Raw genomic sequence first — 9,981 nt, 5'->3', positions numbered from 1 at the left:
TAAAAAATACAGTAATACAGGCCGGACCCCTAATAATAATAATAATAATAACGGTGCAGCCGTCTTGACTCAAAATAGCACCGAAGCACATTATGGAATGAAACAATGAGTGTGTGACGTGGTCATAACGATCATTATTATTATCATATAAAATGATTATTTTGTCAAATAGTTCATCCAAATCCAAAAAATCACCCCTGTGGCTGGAGTGCCCCTGGCTGCAGTAACACTTCCTGGCCGCAAGGGGCGCTGCACACTACGCCGGCCACCTCTTGCCAGCCTGAGTGCCTACGTCACCACGTTGGAGCCAGTGTGATGGAACAGCGTGGAAGGTTCTTCTCCTAGCGCTCGAAGCCGAAAGCGGGTCCGGAGTCACCGATAAAGTTGCACATTTTATCAGAAACATTTTCCACCGTTTCCTTCTAAATCTCCCCGACTCGGAAGTGTTGAGCAGCCGCTGATTGAAGACACACACAGAGCAGTCTGGTAAGCAGCACCTTCTGTGTCTACATGTTTGACTCCACATCTAAACGGGCTCGGGTTCCTATTTCTCCCGGTGTGACTTGTTGATACAGAGGTTTTTAGGTGTACTGTATATTGCCATTGTGTTCTATGTTGTAGTTGTTTTATTTGGTTTATTATATGTTGCCAAATGTTGCTGTTTGTTAGTTAATTTCTAGGTTTGTCGTCTATCTACCTATATATCTATCTATATATCTAGTATCTATATATCTATCTGTATACCTAGTATCTATCTAGTGTCCATCTAGTGTCTCTATCTAGTATCTATAAATACATCTACTATCTATCTATCTATATATCTAGTGGCTATATCTATATATCTAGTATCTAGGATCTATAAAGTATATATCTAGTATCTCAAGATTTCAAGATTCAAGATTTTTTTATTTGTCACATACATATACATACTTCCATACATATATGCAGTGAAATGTATCTATATCGATCTAGTATCTTTATATCTAGTATCTCTATCTAGTATATATCTATCCAAACTAGCACCATGGGTCGAGTCATATTAATTTGAACAGTCTTTCCTTCATTTGTTCCAGATGAGGTTAGTCATTAATGAAAGTATATTTAAATTCAGATGCAAGATGCTGAGAGCAGCACTTTTCCTAACACCGTTTCTGATACTCGGTCTACTGGGGAGCCTTGGTCAAGGAGCCCGACAAGGACAAGATGTCCGATGCGGAGGTATGTCTTCATGTCAAACACACCATCAGTGTCTTCACAGCCCAAACTTGACTTTTTCCTTGTTCCACAAACACAGCCTGCAGGGCCCTGGTAGATGAACTGGAGTTCGCCATCTCCCAAATAGACCCCAAGAAAATGATCCAGATGGGCTCTTTCAGGATTAATCCTGATGGCAGCCAATCCATCAGAGAGGTATGGATGGAGCAAAAACCATGTTCCTGTAATACCCCTTTCCCACCACACCAAAAACCCGGTAAAACCCACTAACATCAGGCATTTGTCACCAGTGGGAAAGGAAAAATGACCCTGCAATAGACACAGGTTTTAATCGGCTCTACCTCCGACCTGCACATTTTGGCCCCTTTGCCGGCGTGATGCAACGAGCATTGAAATTGTGTTCGTTGGGGCATAAATAGACAGGAATGTTTATGTATCGTTCGATCATTTCATATCCCATTTAGAATCCAAAATCAGGAGTTATTGTATTGTTTACCGCATGGGGGAGCGTGAAATGTTGTGAGTGTGGGGATCGCTGCTTGGGCAGCACAGCGGAGAACGATCCGATTCTTTTGAATATCTCAAAAAAAAAATATATATTTGATTTTTTTTAAGTTTTACAGTTTTATGTTGTTTGTTGAAGTTGCTGTCTCCTCTATTGTTTTGTTCCCGATCACACTGGAACCATGACACGCCCCTTTTCCTACGTGTTTGTGGCAACGAACGTGATGTACCAGAAAAAAAAAACGCATTTCTCCTGGCAATGGGAAAGGTGTCAATCGCCTATTTTTAGTAAAAAGTAAAAAATGTTTTTAGTAAACAACCCGCTAATCTGAAGACTATGCACATTTGAGAAAGCACAAAATAAAGATGTTAAGCTTATAACAATCTTAAAACTTTTGATCTCATTTAGAAATAAGAGCTTTAAGTTTTGGTGTTCATCTTCAAACAATTTCCAGTCAATATCTCGGCCAATTAGAGAACAGGACTCAACGTAAGCAACTTGTTTTTTTTTGTTTTTGTTTTTTTAAAATATATATATATTTAATTCACATTTTTTAACCAATAGGTCCCTCTTGCCCGCTCAGAAGGAAATCTTCTAGAGCTGATGGAGAACGTGTGTGAGAGGATGCAGGACTACGGGGAGCGTGTGGACCCTTCCACCAGCAGGAAGACCTACGTTAGGGTTACATCTAGAAATGGTGAAGCCATGGATCTCACAGAGGCTAAACTGGATTCTAGAGTTACCTCCAGTTTGAAATATGCTGTGAGCACTGTTTATTTTACGATCTCCAGATAACACATATGACACTTGTGTCGATTAGGGCTGCACAATATGGAAGGAAAAGAAAAAAAATCACAATCCCCAAAAACGTAATGCACATTGCAATAACTAAATGACATCAAGTGGCAATATCGGGGCACTAGCATTTAACGGTCATGCGACATTTCGAAAACCCCAGTTTGCCTGTCACAAACCCAGAGCTTTATTTTGTAGCTGTTCATTGGGTAGGCAGGCCGTCTGGTAACACTGACTCCTCATTTTAAAGTCGCCGTCACTGAGATGCCGAGTGAGGCCGATACAGGGTTCTGCCTTCCTACTCCGCCATAGATTAGCTGTACATGCAATGTGTTTAATTTGTTTCGGTTCTGATTCCTCGGGTCTGGCATTTCTCATATATTTTGTGAATGGCGACTTAAAATAAGTGAATCGCCAGCACCAAATATGTGTGATTGCATCCTTGATTTCTATACATGACCTGGATGATTTATTCTTTTGAATAATGCTTGGTTGAAAAGGTGCACACTAACTAGTCCTCTAAGTTGAATTAGAGATTATGAAAAATGCGGAAGCTGTTGTGCTTAGCACTTTGGTGTCTGAGTCGTCACATCCCTTTTATAGCCAAACCATCACTAAACAACAGCTTTGCTATTAACTCCTCTGTGTTCATATTTATTTTTTCTCTACTCAGTGTGAGACGATTGTCGAACAGCAGGAGGATGAAATAATTGAATTCCTCGCTCATGAGACAGAAAACGTCAAAGACAAGCTCTGCAGCAAGAGAACAGGTATATCAATTTGTACTTCACCTTTTTGTCATATTTAATTGAGTCATTTATCTTTGTCAAGTTTAGGTATCTTTTTCAGTGGTTAAGTAATTGATTTAATTGTGTCTTGCAGACCTATGTGACCATGCTTTGAAAATGCATCATGATGAACTTTGATTCCTGCCTACATGGTTGCCCTCTGGAGGTAACTGAATCAAACTGCCGAGCACTATGAGGTCTGGTTGTAGAATCACTTCACACTGTGACAGCAGGTCATTTCTACGTAAAGGTGAAACTCCCTCTGTAAATAAAAGCAAAAGTTATTCCTGTAGCCTGAGAGAAATAAGTCCTGATTCGAGCTTTTTTCTGTTGTCACTCCTAAATGTCAAAGATTGCCAATACCCAAATGTGAAGTTATGAAATAAAATTTTCTGTGTAGTCACCGTTTACAACACTGTCACAAAATGTGCCAATAATACAAAGTCTTTTTACTGTTTTAGCTGGATTCTCTAGTTATAATAGATATTCTTGAAATACTATGTTTAAACCATTTAAGAAGTTATTTATGTTCAAAGTATTAAAACTAAAGTATTAAAATGAAATAAAACTAAAATAAAGTTGACAATCAATTCCAAACCAAAAGGAATGCTTGTATAATTAGACGGCAATCCTCAACCCAACATCGATAACTCTTAATGGTAAAGTTATGACGCTTTGGAGTAGAAAAATTGGGTACTGACTCTTATCTGTATGTACTGTACATAGGGCAGCCTCTGGCTGTCAGTGGACCAGGTGTAAAGTGTGATCTTGAGCATATAGTCAAATATTGGACCGTTCCACACACTGCAAAACAAAAACACTCCATTTATTTATGTGTTTGTGATACCTACCTAAACTGTGTTGGAGTGGACATGCGTTCTATATGATGCTGTCGTACTGACATACTGGATGCTTCTACGTTCCCTAAATGGAGTATTATTATAGCATTCCAAAGTATACAAAAAAGGTTTTGTTAGTTACATTAAATTATTGTTACTGTTCTAAAACACCAAATTGGGCCTCCGGTAGAGAGACTAATTAGATCTGCTGTCTTTTAATATTGAACTGTAATTCTACTTTCTGTCATTTAAAACCTTGGAATCTTGGGTTCATTGAGGGTTTGAGGCACCTAGTGTTAATGCAGCTGCAGAAACAGTGTGTTGTAATTCCATCATCCTGATATCATTTCTGTTCTAAGAATTATTGTGGGAGTACATATTGCTGGATTTTACGAAACATAACTTGACCATAACTCTTGTTGGAATGGCCCCATGCTGTAAAAGTAGAAAAGTAATGAGTTATTTCTGAATTATTTTTTTACAATGTGTCAAAATGTCCAGTTTGTAACATGCAAATTGTCTCATGAAAGCTTCCAGTTTTATAGAATTTGTTACATCAGTGGGAATAAATTTGTACATTGACATTGAATGTAGCTTCTTTTTTTTTTTTGATCTAAATGTTTTTACATTTAATTGTCTGAAAGATTGACCAACTTATTTTGTAACTTTTACATGTGTATTGTTTTTCGAATTGACATTAAGATTCAACAACATTAGCATTACAAACACATTGCAATGAGGTGTGGATATACTGTAAAGCACTCCTAGCATGCAATTGGTAAATGTTATGGATATGAAGAATTACTAAATCCCGACGGCATTATATTAGGAGTGTCACAACTCTGATTCAAAATCCGAACCGACTTTCATGAAATTTGGTTCGGAGTTGGGAGAGCTGCAGTCAGCTCCACAGCTGGGTCGGCTGCACCGCATCCCTCAATGCACACTGCACCCGCCCACCTGGCACTCGGGCTGCAGGAAGAAAATTATAATATAATTTGTATTTTAAGAATAATAATAAAATGTAATTTAAGGTTCATCCAATATGTTCCACATTGAACATACATTAGAGAGGTGTGTGTGTGTGTGTGTGTGTGTGTGTGTGTGTGTGTGTGTGTGTGTGTGTGTGTGTGTGTGTGTGTGTGTGTGTGTGTGTGTGTGTGAAAAAAATAATCGCCGACCGAATGTCCTCTCGTGCAGAGGTTCCCAACAACCGGCTTGTGGACAGTGCTGGGCCGCGGGGCATTTGCCACCGGACAGTGAGAACGTGGGTGTGATTTATATTTATTCATTTATTTTCTCAGCAGTGATCTGCAATCTGCTCCGCAGTAGAGCAGCAGCAGGAAACAGAGTAAATAAAATGCTTCTCCTTTGGGCTGCTCCCGTTAGGGGTCGCCACAGCGGAGCATCTGCCTCCAATACCTTGTTTTCTGCGTATCTTCCTCCCTGACACCAACCGCCTGCATGTCCTCCCTCAGCACATCCATAAAGCTTCTCTTTGGCTTCCTCTTTCCCTCTTGCCTGGCAGCTCCATCCTCAGCATCCTTCTCCCAATGTAACTCTCATCCCTCCTACACACGTGTCCAAACCATCTCAATCTGGCCTCTCTCACTTTTCCACCAAACTGTTCAACCTGAGCTGTCGCTCTAATGTACTCATTCTTAATCCTCTCCATCCTTGTCACTCCCCATGAAAATCTCAACGTCCTCAACTCTGCCACCTCCAGTTCAGCCACCTGCCTTTTTGTCAGTGCCACCGCCTCTAAACTGTACAACATGGCTGGTCTCACTACCGTCCTGTACACCTTCCCCTTCACTCTTGCTGGAACCCTTCAGTCACAGATCACTCCGGACACTCTTCTCCACCCACTCCACCCTGCCTGTACTCTCTTCTTCACCTCTCTCGCGCACTCTCCGCTGCTTTGGATGGTCGACCCCAAGTACTTGAACTCATGTCTTCTCCACCTCCACTCCTTGCATTCTCAGCTTTTCGCCGCCCTCCCTCCCATCAGGCACATGTATTGTGTCTTACTCCTGCTGACTTTCATTCCTCTTCTCTCTAATGCTGCCTCCACTTCTCCAGGCTCTCCTCAACCTGCTCCCTTTGCAGTCACTAATCTCTTTCAGATTGCACCTCCTGCATAAGATGTAGTCCACCTGTGCGCACCTTCCTCCGCTGTTGTATGTCACCCTGTGTTCCTCCCTCTTCTTGAAATACGTATTCACATGAGCCAATTCCATCCTTGTGGCGAAATCCAGCACCATCTGTCCTTCCACATTCCTCTCCATGACACCATACCGACCCGTCACCTTCTCGTCACCTATGTCTCTGATCCCTTCGCCAACATGCCCATTGAGATCTGCTCCAACGACCACTCTCTCTCCCTTGGGGACGCTCTCCACCACTACATCTAACTCACTAAAGAATTCTTCTTTCTCACCCATCTCACGCCCCCTGTGATCAGAGCATATGCACTGATCACTTTCACTGATCACCCCATCACTTTCCAGCTTCATGCTCATCAGTCTGTCCGACACTCTCGTCAACTCCAAAACACTCTTGACATAGTCTTCCTTCAAGACTATCCCTACCATCCATACCACCCTGCCATCCACTAAATGGTAGAACAGTTTGTACCTGGCTCCGATACTCCTGGCCTTACTCCCCTTCCACCTGGTCTCTTGTACACATAGTACATCTACTTTCCTTCTCTCCATCATGTCAGCCAGCTCTCTCTCTTTACCCTTCATAGTGCCAACGTTCAAAGTTCCTAGTCTCAGCTCTACCCTCCTACCCTTCTTCCTCTCCTGCCGTCTCCGGCCACGCCTTCCCCCTCTTCCCCCTCTTCCTCTTCTTCTTCGGCCGACAGTAGCACAATTTCCGCTGGCACCCTGTTGGCTAACGGCACCAGTGGCGGTCGTCGGGAACCCGGGCCTCGACCGATCCGGTATGGAAATCATATTTGTTGTCCGCATGTTTGATTTGGCATGGCTTTTACCCGGATGCCCTTCCTGATGCAACCCTCTCTATTCATCCGGGCTTGGGACCGGCACTGACGATACACTGGCTTGTGCACCCCCAGTGGCTAGATTAGTAAATTACTTAAAATAGTAAATAAAATACATCTAGAGTTTTTATTTGCTTTGTTTGGGGAAAAGATCGCTCTGATCGGAGCTGCAGGTACTACCGGCATTCCCCTCTGGCAAAAATAGCATCCATTTTTCTGCCTTATTTAGGTGAGTAACTTAAAAGTAGTGTAATAAGTAGCTTATTGTTTATTGTTCTAAAGTCTAGTTTTGCTTCAGCTCTTAACTGTTTCGGTGTGTTGCTTAAATATTTTAATATTTTTGTTATTTATAATTTCTAATATTCAAATAAAAGTTACTTATTGAGAAATGGAGGCTCGATAGTCTAACAAAAATATATGTTTAAATCGAATCGTGACCTTCGTATCGAAAGTCGAATCGTGACACCCTTATATTATTTACTCTATATATAGTAGGGTTGGACGATGACAAAATTCCATCCGCTGTCAGCCCAACAACCAGCGATATAACAGCTGATATATTCACTTTTTTTTTTTTCAAACCATTCTCAGTGATCGGGCTCAGATCCATCTCCTGCTCCTCGTCTCCTCTGTCTGCAAAAATATTTTCCATTAATTTCCTGTTATAGAAAGTCTCCAATCTCCATCTTGACTTGGCCTTAGACAATTCTTTGCAACCATCATGCAGAAAGAAACTGGAAAAACTAGCACTGGTAAATAATCTCTTGAACTTGAACTTGGTCTAAAGCGTCAACGCCATCAAAGAGCTTCACAAGGCTTGAGGCTGAGGTTCTGATTGGCTGAGTGTCACATCACTAATTGTGACATCATAGCCATGGCCGTGGTTTGCCAAAAGCGAGGACTATCCAATGAAGTCAAAAAGCGCATTTGATTTCACCAGGAAGTAAATGACATATCATTGTCGGTGGCAACACACTAGGTTTTAAAAACAGGTTAAATTCTGCTGGGTTAAATTCTCGAGGAGAACGACATAAAATGATCTAAATAAAAGGACAAAAATCGTGGGGAAAAATAAATCCCAAAAAGAACAATCACCGATTGACTCAATCATATTATCGCCAATTGCTGATATATTCGTCCAAGTGTAACATATAGCAGCAGTGTTTTTTTGTTTTTTTTTCTCCCAATAACTCAAGAGTCATTAGACAATTTACATCTGGGAAATCCCTTTGAAAAAAACGTGCGTATGATTCTGACTCAGTCGTGATGGATTTAGTTACTTTATTTGAAATATTTTAATACAGATATCTAAACTTTTGTTCTATTCCTGTAATTTCAAAACTGTAATGTTAGGAAACATATACCGTCCAAGCATAGCAGATTAATTTTAAGGGCATGGCTATTGAAGTATTTTTTCTTTACACCAAAAAGTATGTCAATCTACCAGTAAAACTGCCACAGTTATAACATTCTATTACTACCACGTACCGTCAAATCAGTATTAGACACAGATACCCGATTTGATTAGATTCCAAAGCAGATGTGATTTTGTCAGAAAATTGGGTTTCTACATTGTATGGGATATTTCAATTCCTTCCTCTCCAGACCTCCCAGTCTCAGCTAAGGCCTTCTCCTTGAACCAGGCACACCTCACTCTGACAGCATTGATTTCTACCCTCCACCATCTCACCTCTATTGTCTTCAAAGGCCATGTCATTTTCAACTTTGTCATAGCAGTTCAGATTCTCTTCTTCAGTTGAGGGAAGCTCTCTCCTCTCCTCATGCTTTGCCTTCTCCTCTGTCACATCAGAACTTTTATCTCCACCCTCCTCCTCCTCCTCCTCGGGCCCCTCTACCTCGTCCTCGGAAGCATCGCTGTTTCTGCTGCTGTAGGGCAGTTTGTCCTCTTCTACATGGCTCCCGCAAGGTTCTTTCTGATCAATATCTTGCTGTGTATTTTCAGCCGCTTTTTGCTGTTTACTTTTGACCCCTGTGTCCTCATTTTGGTCTTCATTGTGAACCTCCATAACCTCCATTTGCCTCGGTTCATCAAGGATTAGCGTCTCTCCAGGTTTATCACAGGTGTCAACAGGGGGAGACATTGGCGCTCCTTCGGGCCCCTCGCTGCAGCGAGAGAGGGTGTCCTCGGACTCCAAATTCAGCGCCACATCTGGCGGGAGGAAGTCCTCTCCCACACACTGTGGATCCCACATCTCACTCATCTCCTCCTCTTCATTCTCTGAGTCGGGTGCTGTGTGTTTCCTAATGCGGTTTACAGCGTCCCACAGAGACATAGGATACTGGGAGTCCTCTATGTCTGTAATGGAACAAGGGAAGTCTGATGGAGTATTGCCACTTCCCTCTTGAGGAGGAGTGAAACTTGGAGGGGAGATTGTGGGGGATTCCAAAGGAGGCAGAGGTGGCAACTTTAGTGGTGGTGCATCGGGCTCCAGCTGTGGACAAGCGGTTTCTACAATTTCGGGAAGAAACGCGTCATGGTCAACAGCTGTGTTTTCTGAAAAAGCTGTCTTAATGTTGGCGTCAGAAACATCTGATGGAGGAGTCAACTCCGGAAGTGAGGGTGTAGTCGTGAGAGCAGAATCTGGGGAGTCTAAGGAGTGTTCTGAATGTTCACCAAGGTATGTGCAGGGGTCGGACTCTGGACACTGACGGATGGGTTGAGAGGTGACATCATCATCAGCAGGTTCAGTGGTTTCTCTCTGGCTCTCTTCTTGACACTGCGACTCAACAAGAGGTTTGCATGTCAGTTCCTCCACAGCTTTTACCTCCTCCAATGGCCGACAGTCAGTGGTATTCTCTTCGACTATGTTA

The 9,981-nt window shown here is 42.1% G+C and overlaps 1 protein-coding gene across 1 annotated transcript; it reads left to right on the top strand.

Annotated features, from left to right (window-relative positions):
- The first annotated feature begins 319 nt into the window (after positions 1-319).
- cnpy2 (canopy FGF signaling regulator 2) lies at positions 320-4,731 on the top strand. Its single transcript, XM_080000796.1, has 6 exons — positions 320-486; positions 1,112-1,218; positions 1,295-1,410; positions 2,285-2,482; positions 3,189-3,285; positions 3,398-4,731. The coding sequence occupies exons 2-6, from the start codon at positions 1,119-1,121 to the stop codon at positions 3,439-3,441; spliced, it is 555 nt and encodes a 184-aa protein (XP_079856922.1). The 5' UTR covers positions 320-486; positions 1,112-1,118; the 3' UTR covers positions 3,442-4,731.
- Positions 4,732-9,981: the final 5,250 nt, after the last annotated feature.

This window comes from Zeus faber (genome assembly GCF_960531495.2).
Source record: "Zeus faber genome assembly, chromosome: 5".
In the NCBI taxonomy this organism is placed as follows: Eukaryota; Metazoa; Chordata; class Actinopteri; order Zeiformes; family Zeidae; genus Zeus; species Zeus faber.
Note: the sequence above shows the minus strand (reverse complement) of the source record. Positions and strands in the feature narration are given on the sequence as shown.